The sequence below is a fragment of the Equus asinus genome, chromosome 2 (genome assembly GCF_041296235.1).
Source record: "Equus asinus isolate D_3611 breed Donkey chromosome 2, EquAss-T2T_v2, whole genome shotgun sequence".
Lineage (NCBI taxonomy): Eukaryota > Metazoa > Chordata > Mammalia > Perissodactyla > Equidae > Equus > Equus asinus.
The window spans coordinates 161661972-161676285 of NC_091791.1; the positions used below are offsets into that span (position 1 = coordinate 161661972).

At 39.2% G+C, this 14314-nt stretch overlaps 2 protein-coding genes across 6 annotated transcripts in view; one reads left to right on the plus strand and one right to left on the minus strand.

The window, feature by feature from the left end:
• Nucleotides 1-4401: 4401 nt before the first annotated feature.
• Nucleotides 4402-9408, plus strand: EMC4 (ER membrane protein complex subunit 4). 2 transcript variants are annotated; one of them, XM_014847295.3, is made up of 5 exons: nucleotides 4402-4625; nucleotides 4958-5072; nucleotides 7874-8027; nucleotides 8608-8768; nucleotides 9010-9408. In XM_014847295.3, exons 1-5 carry the CDS (start codon nucleotides 4540-4542, stop codon nucleotides 9043-9045), a joined length of 552 nt encoding a protein of 183 aa, XP_014702781.1. In that variant the 5' UTR covers nucleotides 4402-4539; the 3' UTR covers nucleotides 9046-9408. The 2 variants fall into 2 exon arrangements, with proteins under 2 accessions (XP_014702781.1, XP_044621148.1); XM_044765213.1 differs by lacking the exon at nucleotides 4402-4625 and having other exon boundaries at nucleotides 4958-5080.
• Nucleotides 9243-14314, minus strand: part of SLC12A6 (solute carrier family 12 member 6) — an 82475-nt gene continuing 77403 nt past the window's right edge. For all 4 annotated transcript variants that reach the window (XM_014847288.3, XM_014847289.3, XM_014847292.3 and 1 more), the window contains 4 exons: nucleotides 14189-14296; nucleotides 13794-13978; nucleotides 13276-13409; nucleotides 9243-12341 (listed from right to left, as the gene is read on the minus strand). In XM_014847288.3, coding sequence (XP_014702774.3) covers nucleotides 12250-12341; nucleotides 13276-13409; nucleotides 13794-13978; nucleotides 14189-14296 — 519 coding nt within the window. In that variant the 3' untranslated portion in view covers nucleotides 9243-12249. The remainder of the gene's footprint in view (nucleotides 12342-13275; nucleotides 13410-13793; nucleotides 13979-14188; nucleotides 14297-14314) is intronic.

Consider the following 14314-nt stretch of genomic DNA (forward strand, 5'->3'; position numbering starts at 1 on the left):
TATGTCGTTACATAGTGGAGTGAGAGAGCAAGCTCTCGTGTCTCTTCTTATAAGGACACTAATCGCATGATGAGAACCCACCTTCATGACCTCATCTAACTCTAATTACCTTCCAAAGGTCCCATCTCCAAATACCATCACAGTGGGGTAAGGGCTTTATCATATGAATTTCGGGAGGACACTAACATTCAGTGTGTAGCAATCCTCCTTCCAAAAAATTTAGGCTATAAAACAATGCTTTATATCTGAACCAACTGAGGCTTTTTAAAATTAGCACATAGGAAAAAAATGCCACAAAGGGCCTCCACTGGTCATTCAGATACTTGATGTATAGACAGATCAGCCCACTTCCAAGAGAGCTGAAATTAGTCACGAGAACGAATTCAGAGTAATCCAGCTTGAAGAAACATGTTAGGCCATCAGTGATGTCTGATTATGACTCATGCTGTGGTTGTCATTCTTATCCTTTAATGGGATCTGTGGGAATGGCAATCCTCCCAGCTTCCTAAGCAAGTGCTGGCGGGAAGTGCTATAATGGGAACTTGTTAAAATGTGAATTGCACAACAGCCTGCTGAAATGAAAAAAAAGGTAATTGCGAAGAAAGAATGGTATTACTAATTACTAGTTCATATCACTGCTGACAGAGCATTTCATGACACCGCAGTCATAAAGCAGAAATAGAAAAAATTTGTAATATGCATAGAAATGATGCAGAAACCCAACAATAACGGGCAAGGTAGGATTTTACAAAAAAAAAAAAAAATTTTTTTTTCAGTCAAGGGGTTTGAAAATGTAAATAGACAAAATGGAGGAAAAGTTTCCTCTTGTTAAGACTCCTTTACTGACATGGACTAACTTGCATCATGAATAAAATAGTCTAAGGTGGTCCTTTTCAGAAGGCAATAATGATACTATAGTTAAATAACAAATAACTGGGGACTTGCAATGGAAGCCCATTTTGTTGAAGCTGCCAAAAGGCTTAGGAGCTTTTAGAGGACAACTCGGGGAACTGGTTGGACCAGGGAAGACAGTCAAACAGAATTATTGTAGAGACATTGTTAAATGGCATAGACTAAAAACTTAAGACATATCTTAAGACAATGCTTTATAAAAGCTTTTTTCCTTTAGAGGGATCCATTCTTATAAATCTGGTTGTTTGAATAGAAAATTTCTTTGTTCAAGTTTCAATCCAAATGCAACTGCTCAGAAGAGTGGCATGAAGTCTTAGAAATAGTTTTTTAGACTAAAAAGAGGTGTGTGGGGAGAGCGAGATACAAAAACAAATACGAAACTGTGCAGGTGGCACAAATTATAAAAGTCAAACAAGGCAACTCATATGACTTATGGAATCAGTTTGCCTTCTCAGAATTTCTTTAATGAAAATCACATATACTCAAAGGCATAAAGTAAGGGAAGTTGGATATTTATTTTTACAATTTCAGTATTTCCATTATTTTCTAATTTAAGTTTAGTCCAGTGGGAGGTACAAGGAGGCTCTCGAAAACTGATGGCTTAAATTACTTTGTGTAAATTCAAACCTTGTTATTTTAGAACAACAAAATGCTCTAAGTCAGTGGTTCTCAGTCCTTGCTGCACAGCAGAATCACCTGGAGAGCCATCAAGGTACTGATGCCCATGTTCCACCCTAATCAGATGAATTAGAATCTCTGGAGGTGTGGCCCAGGCATCAGTATTTTTCAAGAGCTCCCAAGGTGATTCTCTTGTGAATCCATGACAGAGAACCATTATACTTCTAGATTTAAAATCATGTCATGTTATAACTACTAACATTTATATTTTTCTGAATCCCAAACTGGTATCTGCACAATGCAGAGAACTAGGAAAAGTATGGGAAAGCACAATTTTAAAAAAATGATCTGAAATCCCACTACTCCTTTTTATGTTTATCATTTCTTTTTTCTATGAATATATATGAAAGAATAATATGCAAAATGTTGTTTTAAGAAACATTTTTAGAACTAGAAGTTACCCTTAGAAGTCATCTAGTGTAAGTCCCTTATGTTATAGATGAAAAAATTAAGGTCGAGTTCCTAACTCAAAATAACTTAGGTAGTTCATTTGGAGTCAGGATTAGAATTTAGGTTTCCCTTTAGTTGTCTTGCATAACATAACTTGTGCAAAAACTTGAATCCTCAAAAGTTGAATGTCACCTGGAAACTCAATTTCCATAAAGGATCTATTATTTCTAATGAGATTCTATAATTGTAACAAACAAGCAGAGCTTTACGGGGAGTGCCTTCATCTTTCTCCTGAACAATTCTAGCATTCATACAGCAAGTTGCCTCCATCGTATTCTATGGGACACTGACTCTATTGGATGTTAATAGGTATGATAAGAAAAAAAAACCACAAACGGTTTCTTATTCAGGTAGACTGGGAAACAAAATTAAAGGAAAGTCTTTACTGAATCATTTCTCACGGCTTTAATGTTATACTAACAGCCCCCATTGAGAATCTCTGCGGTGCATGTGCAGAATATGATCTGCAGTATTTCTCAAATTTATTTGACCTTGGAACCCTTCCTCGGTTCAGTCCCAATAGCTTATGTTCTTTGGAACATGTTTTAGCAAATAATACTGAAGATTCCTAAGATAAAGGAAAAATGACCTGGAGCAACCTATTGAGGCCAAAGCAACTCTGATTTTGAGTTATGGTTTAAATTTTTTTATAGCAAGTAGGAGAGTACTTTAAAAGGGAAGGAATATATGATTTGAATAATTGATGTTTTCAAAAGTGGTTCTTTAAAACGTATTAAAGAAGAGTAACAAGAATAGCTTGAAAATCAGACAAAACTGATGAAAACCATTACCCAGATACAATATTTAACATTTTTTATGTATTTCCTTCTACTTTTTACTTCTTATTTACATAAACCTAATTATAGTCACAGTTTTGTATTATATTTATTTTTAATTAATTTACTCACATTCACTAAACATTTATTCAATGCTTTATGTACAAAGCAATAGGCTGTGGAATTAAGCACAATTAACACACAGCTTCTACCTTCAAGGAATTTAGGGTAGGGTGTGGGGGGAGGGCGGCACGGTAGAAATAAGCGTTCAGGGGATGTCAACAAACAATGCAATGTGGTTAAGTGCTATTATGCAGAATACAGTGGGCCAAAGAGGAATGCCAAACAGGGCCAGGGTCCTCGTGAAGCTTGAGATGAATCTCAGAGGTTCATGAGAGACAACGTGATAAAGGCAGAAAAGTAGAAAGAAGCCTTATTCAAACAGTCCACTATGAACACATAATATTTCTAAAATCAGAAAACAAAGTGGGGTTGGAAATCTCCAGATCACCATCATATTCGAGCGTCCAAACTCTTTACTTGGCCCTTTTCAACCTTACATCCTAACCACAGTCACAGCACTTCTCCTCTCCCCCGACTCCCGCCATATCAAATAACTTGGAATCAAAGAAATTCGAACTAAAAAACAATACAGTACCATTTTCAAACTGGCAATTTAAGAAAATTATAAAGCTTATGGAATGTAAATGGGTGTAATTATCCTAGCGGGCATTTTAAATGAAAATTCCTTAAAAACGTGCATATTCTTTGATCCAGCAATTGCACTTCTAGGTCTTTAGGAAAATAAGACATACAAGGATGTTCACAGCAATAGTGGTTATAAAGGAGAAAAAAACAGGAAACAAATATCCAATAATAGGTTAAATTATTATATAGATAGACAACTGAATACAAAACCCAATCGCTACAAATAATATAGATTATTTAAAAACACATCATGCATATGTGGCGGGCATTCATCCATTTAATCTCACAAGACTTGAAAGTAGGTAGATTATCCAACTTTTACGTATGAAGTTTACACACAAAGGATTTAACTTACCCAAGGTCACATAATTATTAAGTAATAAAGCCAGGATTCAAAAGGAGGCCATTTGAATCTCCAGCCCACGAACCTTGCCATGCCCACACTGCCTCTCAGCTTTTGAGCAGCACCGGACAGAACTATTTACCTCGCGGGATTACTGTGAGAATTAAATGAAGTAATAAACACAAAGCTCCTGGAACACGGTGGACATTCAACAGAAAGAAGCTACTAAATAACTCGCTCAAGATCACACAATCCTTGGGGAAGCCAGGATCTAAACAGAGATTTGAATCTTGCGTTCCCGTAAGCACACAGGAGCTCAAGAAGCTTTTCTTGCTTCAACTCCTGACGCAGAGTCAGGACAGACTTTCCTTCTATCCCGTGGGGATAAAGTCAGGGAACACACAACTGGCCTCTTTAGAAAGGAGGGAAGCGCGCTGGAGTCGCTTCAGGAAGCTAACTTCCGTCTGCTCTTGCCTCCTCCTTGCTTCTCTAGCTCCAAGTACCCTCTCTTCCGTCCACCACCCGCCAATTTCCGGGGCGGAAGTGACGCACGCACAACGCGCCGGAAGTGGGCTTGCAGGGCGACACCAAGAAGCTGCGGGAGCTGTGGGCTCGAGCCCCGGCTAAGCTGTAGAGTAAAGAGATTCGCCAGTTTCGTTCGTGGCCGTTGCAATGACGGCCCAGGGGAGCCTGGTGGCCAACCGAGGCCGGCGCTTCAAGTGGGCCATTGAGCTGAGCGGGCCTGGAGGAGGCAGCAGGTGAGGAGACTGGGCGAAGCTCGACAGCAGAGCCTTCACCCCAGATCTGCCCCAGAGGAATAGGACCTGAGCCCTCAGGAACAACTCTCTGAAAAGGATGGGTGGCACAAAGACGTCTCCTGGGGAGCGGGGGGCTTCTTTGCCGTGTCGGTTTCTGTGTCCGAAGGATGCTTATTTCAGTCCTCCCAATAGGCCAGGGTCTGACGAACCCACGAGAGGTTCTAATCTGGCTGGGCGCATCTGACGATCTTTATTGCTGATTAGTAGAACAGGAAATGTGGGATAGGAAGTGTGACAGGCTGCAGCCTTAGTTTCTTGATTTGGTTCTTTAGGGGCCGAAGTGACCGGGGCGGTGGCCAGGGAGACTCGCTGTACCCAGTTGGTTACTTGGACAAGCAAGTGCCTGATACCAGCGTGCAAGAGACAGACCGGATCCTGGTGGAGAAGGTACAGAGGTATTGGTGTCACCGTCGTCCTTGGGCCAGTCCTGACCTACACATCCACCCTCCTCTCCCAGGCAGCATATGAATATCTTACTATGGATGGCCCTTATCCCGAATATTTGGAAGCTAAGTTGCTTGAGATTAGTGTTACAGTCATTTACATATCAGTTCCCCAAAGGCTTAATGACTGGAAAAATAAAAGATGTTTGAACATAAGGCATAAGAAAGTAGGTTGAAAATTATCTCTTGGTGCAACGCCTTCCCGTTGAAGTCATCCATTTCTACTCTAGTTCTCTTGCCCCACACAACTAATCTGTCAGGATGTTCTATTGGCTTTACCTTCAAAATAGATTCAAATCTTACTACTTAACTTATTGCTCACTACTACTTACTACCTTCATCTATTGTCTTAGTCTAAGCCACTTCATATCCTACCACTTTCCACTTTGTTTGCTCCACTCTCGTCAGAATGGCCTCCTTGCTGCTCCTTAAATATGCTAGGCAAGCTTCCATCTCAGGCTTTTTGTATGTTCTTCCGTCTTCCTGGAATACTCTTACCCCAAGATCCCCGTATGACTTGCTCTCTCACCTCCTTCAGGTCTCTCAAATGTTACCTTCTTAGTGAAGCCAACCCTCATGGCACCCTCTATCCTGTTTCCCTGCTTTATATTTCTCCCTAACATTCATATATATGATATAGTTTACTTATTTTATTACCTATCTGGCTTTTCGCTCTTGTAAGCTCCATGAGAGCAGAATTTTGTCTTCCAAGTGCCTAGAACAGTGCCTAGCACTTTCTTTCCTCTCAGCCTTAATATTGTTCAATACTAAATGATCTTTGTTTCATAAAATGCAGTGATTTTTTTAACATGAAAATGACAGAGCCATTATGAGTGCTTTTTTTTGATAATTATCAACCTATCATTTTTCATCTTGGTACGTCAAAGTGTAATATGAATAATATGATAGTAAAGTCTTATTAAAGTGGCTTTATTTTAAAGGTACATTATCATAAAATACTTCTTTTAGAACAGTTTTGTTGTATGGATGATTTGATTTTTAAACTCCCAGAAAAATGGTCTTCTATGTAAATGACAAATTAGGGAACTGTTTACAAATATGGCCATTTATTCTTTTAACGTGAATAAACCCAAATGGATAGAGGTATATCATTCTTTTTCTATAGCTAGATTTACTTTGTTAATATTTTGTTGAGGATTTTTGCACTTAAGTTCATGAGTAACATCAGTCTATAAACTCTCCTTCTAATGTCCTCGTCAGGTTTTGGTATTTATGAGGCCCCCTGAGTTGTAGAATATTCATTTTTTTATTCTCTGAAAGAGTTTATATAAGATTGGCTTTATTTTTTCCTTCAATGTTTAGAATTTGCCAAAGGAAAGCATCTGAGCTTAATTACAGAATTAATTTCTCAAAGTTATAAGACTATTTAAATTTCCAATTTCTTATGCTATTTAGGTGTTGTATTTTTTCTAGGAATTTATCCATTTCCCAAAAGTCATAATATGATCACTTGAGTACCTGCAAGACCTATAGAGATGTCCCTTTTGTCATTCCTGATGAGTATTTATCTTCTGTCCTTTTGTCTTCATCAGACTCACTAGTATTGATTTTATTAATCTTTTCAACAAAACTCCTTTGGCTTTGTTGATTTAGAGAAAATTTCATTAATTTCTGCTCTCATTTTTGTTTCCTTTTCATTTCCTTGGGTTTATTCTAACTTCTTGAAATAGATGCTTAGATACTTTGGTCTTCTAATACGTATTTAAGGTTGTAAAGGTTATAAATTTCTCAAAGCTCTGTGTCCCACAAGTGTCAATGTGTGTTTTTTTATCAGTTAATGATATTTCTATTTTCTTTTGTAATTTCTTCTTTGATTCTTGGGTTATTTAGAGTACATTTGTTAATTGCAACACATAGAGGATTTTCTAGTTACCTTTTTGTTACTGATTTCTGGCTTAATTGCCTTGTAGTCAAAGAACATGCTTTGTATGATTTGGGTTGAGAGTTACTGACACTTTCTTCATGGCTCAGCAAGTAGTGAGTTTTTGTAAATGTCCCATGTATGTTTGAAAAGAAGGTGAATTCCGCAACTGCTGGGTGTAATGTTCTATGTCAGTTGGGTTAAGTTTGTTAATAGTGTCATTCAAATCTTGTGTGTCTTGATTTGTCTGTTGTTCTCTTATTGAGGTATGTTAATCTACTATGTGGTTTTATCTGTTTCTTCAGATGTAGATGGGACAGTGATAGACACAGAAGTAGAAGAGCAAAAGTAGGGAAGTCGCTTTTTTTCCAGAGAAGTTTTGCCCTAAGCTAACATCTGTTGTCAGTCTTCTTCCTTTTTCCTTCCTTTTTACCCCTCGAAGCCCCAGTATGTAGTTGTGTATAGTTGCAAGTTCTTCTGGTTCTTCCATGTGAGCATGGCTACTGACAGGTGAGTGGTCTGGTTCCACACCTGGGAACCGAACCCAGGCCACCAAAGCAGAGTGCGCCACACTTTAACTGCTAGGCTGTCAGGGCTGGCTCGGGAAATCTTGTCTTTAGCCAAAATCATAGGGAAAAATGACATCTGGAAAACCCTTAGAGAAAAACAACAAATGGTGAGGATGCCTTATCTTTCTTTTGTAGAAAAAGCTTCAGCTGGTAACATGGGGAAGGGCAAAGGTGGTGGAATTGAGGAGTTAGCTCAGTCAGAAGCACAAATTTGGGAATTGTGTTCATTTGACATCAGTGATATGATAAATGTGGGACTGAAGATAATAATCAGAGGTTAAAATTGTGTTTTAGCGCTGCTGGGACATCGCCTTGGGTCCCCTCAAACAGATTCCCATGAACCTCTTCATCATGTACATGGCAGGCAATACCATCTCCATCTTCCCTACTATGATGGTGTGTATGATGGCCTGGCGACCCATTCAGGCACTTATGGCCATTTCAGCCAGTAAGTATCTTTTTTATTATATTATTAAAGATTGGTACCTGAGCTAACATCTGTTGCCAATCTTTTATTTTTCCTTCTTCTTCTCCCCAAAGCTCCCCAGTATATAGTTGTAGATTCTAGTTGTGAGTGTATCTGGTTGGGGTATGTGGGATGCCACCTCAGCATGGCCTAACGAGTGGTGCCATGCGCCTGGGACCCACACCGGCTAACCCCTGGGCCACCAAAGCCAAGTGCATGAACATAACCACTCAGCCACGGGGCCGGCTCCCAGGATTCTTGAAATAACTTTTCCCTAAGTTTTAAGAATTAAAGCCAAATTCTTAGGCAAAACCTGTATTAGAAATCTTTGGCACAGCTTTTGGTTAGTTGCAGGGCGAGGGTGTGCAGGGTGGTCATGGTAATGGTGGTGGCATGGAGGGGCAAGCAGTGCTTATCATGGTTTTTTGTTCACCTTTAATGATCTTATTTGCTCTCCTACTATGGGTCTGTCCATATTATTTATATTACTTTAATATATAGCCTGACTCATATTGAAAAAAAAAGTTGTTTTGGTTTTGACACTTTTCTCTTACTCCAACAGCTTTCAAGATGCTAGAAAGTTCAAGCCAGAAGTTTCTTCAGGGTTTGGTATATCTCATTGGGAACCTCATGGGTTTGGCATTGGCTGTTTATAAGTGCCAGTCAATGGGACTGTTGCCTACACATGCATCAGATTGGTTAGCCTTCATTGAGCCCCCAGAGGTAAGGCAAAAGAAAAGTTAAATTTTGGGCAGTTGTAATATACAGTAAATAGCAGGCCCATTTGATGGTGGAGGATGAGGGTTGGTATTAGAGATCCTTTCTTAAGAAATAAGAACTGTTAGGAGTTTGGAAGTTATTTTTTAAGGATAAAGCAAAATACATCTTGTGATTAAAGTACTGAGTACTTGATTCAAGAAGTTATTTCTACACTCATTCACCACTCACCTTTCTCTTGTTTCAGAGGATGGAGTTCAGTGGCGGAGGACTACTTTTGTGAACCTGAGAAAGAAGCACTTGGTGTCTCATTTACAACCTTCTTTATGCCCAGTGGGCTCCTCCTCAGCATACTAACCCTTAACATTATCATTGATGCTGAAAAGAACCAAAAGCTCTCTTTTCTCCATGGTGAGGAGACAAATCCTGGAAAGACAATGTACATATCACTACAAACACAAAGAAACTATACCACAACCCTTGACCGAAAATAATGTAGAAAACTTTATTTATGTTTCCAGTACAGAGCAAAACAACAAATAAAACCACAACTCTATGTAAACAAAAGAATGGTTGCTGCTAAATCAAGATTTACAGCAGCATCTCCTTTCAATAAATTAAATGGAGAATAATGCTTAAAAAAAAAGTTGCACAAGTTTCCCTTAAATCTATTTTGCCTTAATATTTCACTTCTATTTTACATAAGCTGGGACATAAAAATTCTGTTGGAGACACTTGTGGAAGATGTGAGAAACTAATGCTGGATTCAGATTATACATGATGAAAAGAAAAATAAACCAGACAAAAAGAGCACAAAAATAGGCTTACAGCGTAACTGCTACTTTAATATCCACAATAATGGATTTTTAACACATTTAGGGGGAATGAAGATTGGTGGGATTGTTGGGACCACAGGAATCTGAGGCAACGGAAGATACAAAGTGATCTTTCCCCTGCCAAGAGGAACCTGGCACCTGTCAAACAGATGCTGCACAATCCAAACGTCAGCTTTTAAGATAGCTATAGAAGGCAGAGGGCCAGCAGTTAGAGAATGGATATTATTATAACCTGCCCTGGTAAAGTCATAGCCAAGACTTAAAAGCTAGATCTTATTCAAAAGGCAGGAGGAAGTCTTTCCTTTCTCTTCCCTCTTGAAACACAAAGCCCCTTCCCCTAAGGTGCATTCTGTCTCAGGTTTTCGGTATTGCTTTATTTGCAGTGATTAAGAGACAAGACATTTTAAAGACAGACATAAGCAACACAAACATGAAATGCTCAGGACAAAGATGACTTTAAGTCTGGCCTAACAACCATTTTCCCAATGTAATGGTGATTTTGTGTTTTAGGGGCTGAAGTAGTGGCTCTGTTAGTAGCCACTAATTCTTTTATCCCTTTAAAGGATTCTTACAGAGCTCCTACCACAAAAATCTCTTGTAAAACTAACTTTATTTTCTGCTCATATTTTTTCTATATGGAGGAAAATGTACATATAATTATCACTTGGGCCAGAGGGTGTGTGTGAATGTAGAGGAATTCCTGGGCAGGCTGACCTTTAGAGCATGGGTCTTTGATATCTTGGGTCATAGGGGACCGGTCCCACTACTGCTGGACTCAACTAAGCAATGGAGTGTTGCAATAGAAGTTGTAAACAATGCTTCTACCTTCTGCAGGAAGGAGCAGGAAAAAAAGACTGACAGATCTTGTCTGCTTTGCTACCCTGAGCCTGGAAGTTGAAAGAAGAGCAAAATCAAAATAACTCAATTTCTTAAGCCATATTTCTCCTTTGTCCATAAGGGTCAAATGAACAGTCTGCTGGCACACAGGTCAGCTTGCCCCATATCCTGTTGGGTAATCAAAAAAGAGTGGCACTATTTATAAATAATATAGTGAAATTGAAAAGCAGCCATGAATACAGGCAAGATAGTTTTTCTATATAGCTATCCTGTAAAAGAAAGATTTCACATCTTTGAAATTACCACTCTGCCACACAAGGTAGTTTTCCCTATGCTTGAAAGCCAGGTGTTTTGTAATCAGTAAATTAGTAAATAAAAAGCTAAGCTGGCACAAGTATTTCCTTGACACATTTAGAGCTTTCAGAAAACAAAACTGAAACAGCAGAAGTCTATTGGCTTGGATAATTTCTTAGTTCAGAGCCAAGCTGCAGGCAGAATGAAGAATGAAATTGAAGGAAAAAGAAAAATGCTCATACTCTGGGCATTTAGGTGGGTGCCTCAAGTCTTTGCTATGGCTTTGGAAACGAGTCCACAGGTTTCTTAGTGAAAGAAAACTTTCTTGAATTAGGACAATGCCAACTGTATGCCACTTAGTTAAGTGACATAGTTAAGGAGAATAGCAGCAGCTCAGTAACTGGTACTCTGGAAGGAATATGGCTCTAGAACTTTGAATTCCATTGCTGGATTCTCCCTTTAAAAGACAGTCTAAAGCTCTTAGGGAAGGATTTTAGCCAGTCTTCCTAGTGTTTGTTCCTATGATTTTGGACTTGTGCCTACAAACCCAGAGGGCATTAAAAGGGAGAAGGAAAGGAGAACCTATTGGTCACTGTGCACCAGCATCTGTTTTTCTTAAGTAACAGCTTGTATGTTTTGCCCATGTCACATAGGTAACCACAGACTGTATTTCAGTAAATCTTAATAGCTACTTTTTGGAGTTCCCTTAGTTTGGCCATTTGAAAAGAACCTGAAAGAAATTATTTTTACTCCACCTTTAAAAAAATAATTTCCATGGTAACACTGTCTATGTTACAATCTTAACCACAGAATGGGTTTTGAGAAACAGCTGAAATATACACCACACAATATGTGTACTTAAACCTGGTATTTTGGGGGAATCTTGTTTTGGAGGAAGAAGTAGAGGCTGCAGCCATGTTTTAGTTTTTTATATTAGTACCCTAATATAAAATTAGAGCTCTAGAGAGCAGTGGATGCACTAAAGAAAATTAGCTAAAAAAGTTTTTCATCTTGGCTTGCCACAGGTTACCTCCATAAGAATGCTAGGTCCCCTATACTTGGTCATGAGTTATGATGAGGCTGTGTCTCTGGCTGTCACCCCCATGGTGTCATTATTGAATCATGACTTCTGAGACTCATCTTTAATGCTGGATATGTACTTGCTTTTTGTCTTGAGTTGAATTTCTAGCATCCCTTTTGCCAATTCATTTTATTGATTTAGCTAGTTAATCCTAACTTGCCTTCAACTGGTACAGACATGGCTTTTAGGACCTGACCATTGTTCTGATGTTGAGGGAATATTTGCTTCTGTAAGGACAGCAGATCATGTGGTAGCAAAGAGCAATCTATTTGTACTTTTTTGCACAAGTACTTGAGGCTCAGCTTGTCAAGAGTTCGGTGTGATGTATACAGAACACAGGCCTCTAGTTGATGGGAGTGGTGGTAAAGAGCTGGCTCTTCCATGGAGGTTAGAAGCCTTTTAGGAAAGGTGAGGTCATGTAAAGTCATTCAGGAGTAGATTAGGAATAAATGGTGATCACTTCACTGCCACCACCTCGGACAAGGAGGACTCGCTCTAGTCCCTCAGTGAGCACTTCTAGGAACTCCATGTCTTCAGAATTTGTCAAGGATACAAACAGGTAGGAGAAGAGCATACTTTAGAACCTGGCATCATGATAATCTGAGTTTATCTTACTGTAAAGCTGCAAAATCAACATGCTTAATTATTATATACTCAGAACTGGAGAAGTCTGAACTCTGTGTTAAATTCAATTTAACCCTGTGAAGTAATCCAGGGATCTAGTACTTTTGCATATATGACTCCTTTCTCGTTTGTCAGATTTTTTTCTAAATGTTATAACAAAATAGGGGAAACCTACAAGTAATGTGTTATCTCTACATAGTAAAATAAGCCAAAAAAAAAGAAAAAGCCACAACACGGCAGCTTGTAAGAGTCCGAGAGAGAACCCAAGTAATAAATAAGTGAAGCTGCTCAAGTCAGATTTTTCTTTTTTCTTTTAACCTCTTTTCTTTAATGGTACTGGTGGGAATAGGCCAGTCTACACCACTGCAGTGCTTAAAGGGTCCCATAAAAAGAATCCTGGGAACGGTATGAGGAAGAACCCTTATCTCTTTTTTTCCCCTCAGTTAGAGGAGCTTCCATTTCAACTGCTTCTCCTCTAACTCCATCCAAAAGAAAGAGGCTTTGCAAAGTGGGTAGAGCCTGAAAAGGAGAAAGAATGTGGGTATTTTGTCTCTAGGATTGTCATAAAGGGTTCCATATACTGAATATTAGAAGTCATGTTGCAAATGTACCACCTAAAAAGTCTCTTTAGGGTTCAGAGAAAACATATTACACCCCCAACTCCCCACAAGGAGATTAATTTCACTATTCTGTAAGAATCTTTGCCTAAGACTTTTAACAGTCTTTCCTCTTCACGAGGGAAAGGGGGCAGAGACAGTGACTTTTACAGTTATCCAGTGGTCTCATCCAAGAAACTGACTAAGATTTCCCCTACTGGTAGCTCCACTCTTGGAAAGGATACAGTTCTCATCACCCTCAGGGTTTCGAGGTGGCCCTGGCATATTCAACAAAACCAGCTTTGCTTCATGGGACTTGTTAACTATAACCTCGTTGAGCTTCACTGCTGTATGCATCCGCCTCACATTGGACTGGTCCCTGTCGGGGAGAGAAATAGAGGTGTTTAAGGCAAAGAGAAAACCAGGCATAGAGTCAACCTTAAAAAACTTGAGATAGAGAGTTTTGCTTTGAATATGAATAATGTAATGAACAAATTATTTCCTTGTAATATTAACATCCTGGGTTTTCTCACTCTACAATTTCTCATTGTTTTATACCAGGAACACAGTATGGAGAGGAAGGATGGTTAGTTCGTGTTGAATGCTAATTGGTAGCTGATATGCATAAGCAAACATAGAAAGGTGGCCAGATTTGGGGTGAAATGAAGAACAGACTCCATCCTGTGTATCCAGGCAAAGTCACATTTGTGGCACCGACCAGGATACTATGTTATATGATAAGCTTGTGAGTTGGAAAACTTACGGACGCATGTTAAGCAGTTCCTGGAATCCTTCCATTGACTTAGCCTTTTGCCCCCGGGATGCCATGTACTTGTCTTTCGTCCAAGTCATGTGCACCTTCTCCTGATAGGTTTCTGTCTCTTCATCCTCATCAGAGCCAATGCTGGTCAATCGTAGCATTGAGTTCCGATCTTTCACCAACTGTGCCTGAGGAAGGCCCAATACATGCTATGACTCTATACCCAATTTTCTCTCATGCTTCATCTTTAATTATTTTGAAACAATAATGTGGTTATAGTGGAATAACTGATAAAGCAAGAAGGAAAGTATCTGTCATCTATGAGAACAATACAGTATCATTGCTTTCAGTGACAGACTTCATAGGGCTAGGATTAGATCAATGCAGTAAGGTCTCACCTCTCTGTCCCGCTCTGTTTTGGATAGTCGCATTTGCCGGAGCATCTGGGACCTTTGTTCCATCATTAGGGTGCGCTCATAAGTATAAGCTGATATGTCACTGTCGTGCTGCCGAAGATATCATGC

Coding starts and splice junctions, on each gene's coding strand:
- EMC4 (XM_014847295.3), top strand. CDS start 4,540: ATGACGGCCCAGGGGAGCCTGGTGGCCAACCGAGGCCGGCGCTTCAAG. Junction 8,028..8,607: donor ACTTATGGCCATTTCAGCCA/GTAAGTATCTTT, acceptor TTACTCCAACAG/CTTTCAAGATGCTAGAAAGT. Junction 8,769..9,009: donor CCTTCATTGAGCCCCCAGAG/GTAAGGCAAAAG, acceptor CTCTTGTTTCAG/AGGATGGAGTTCAGTGGCGG.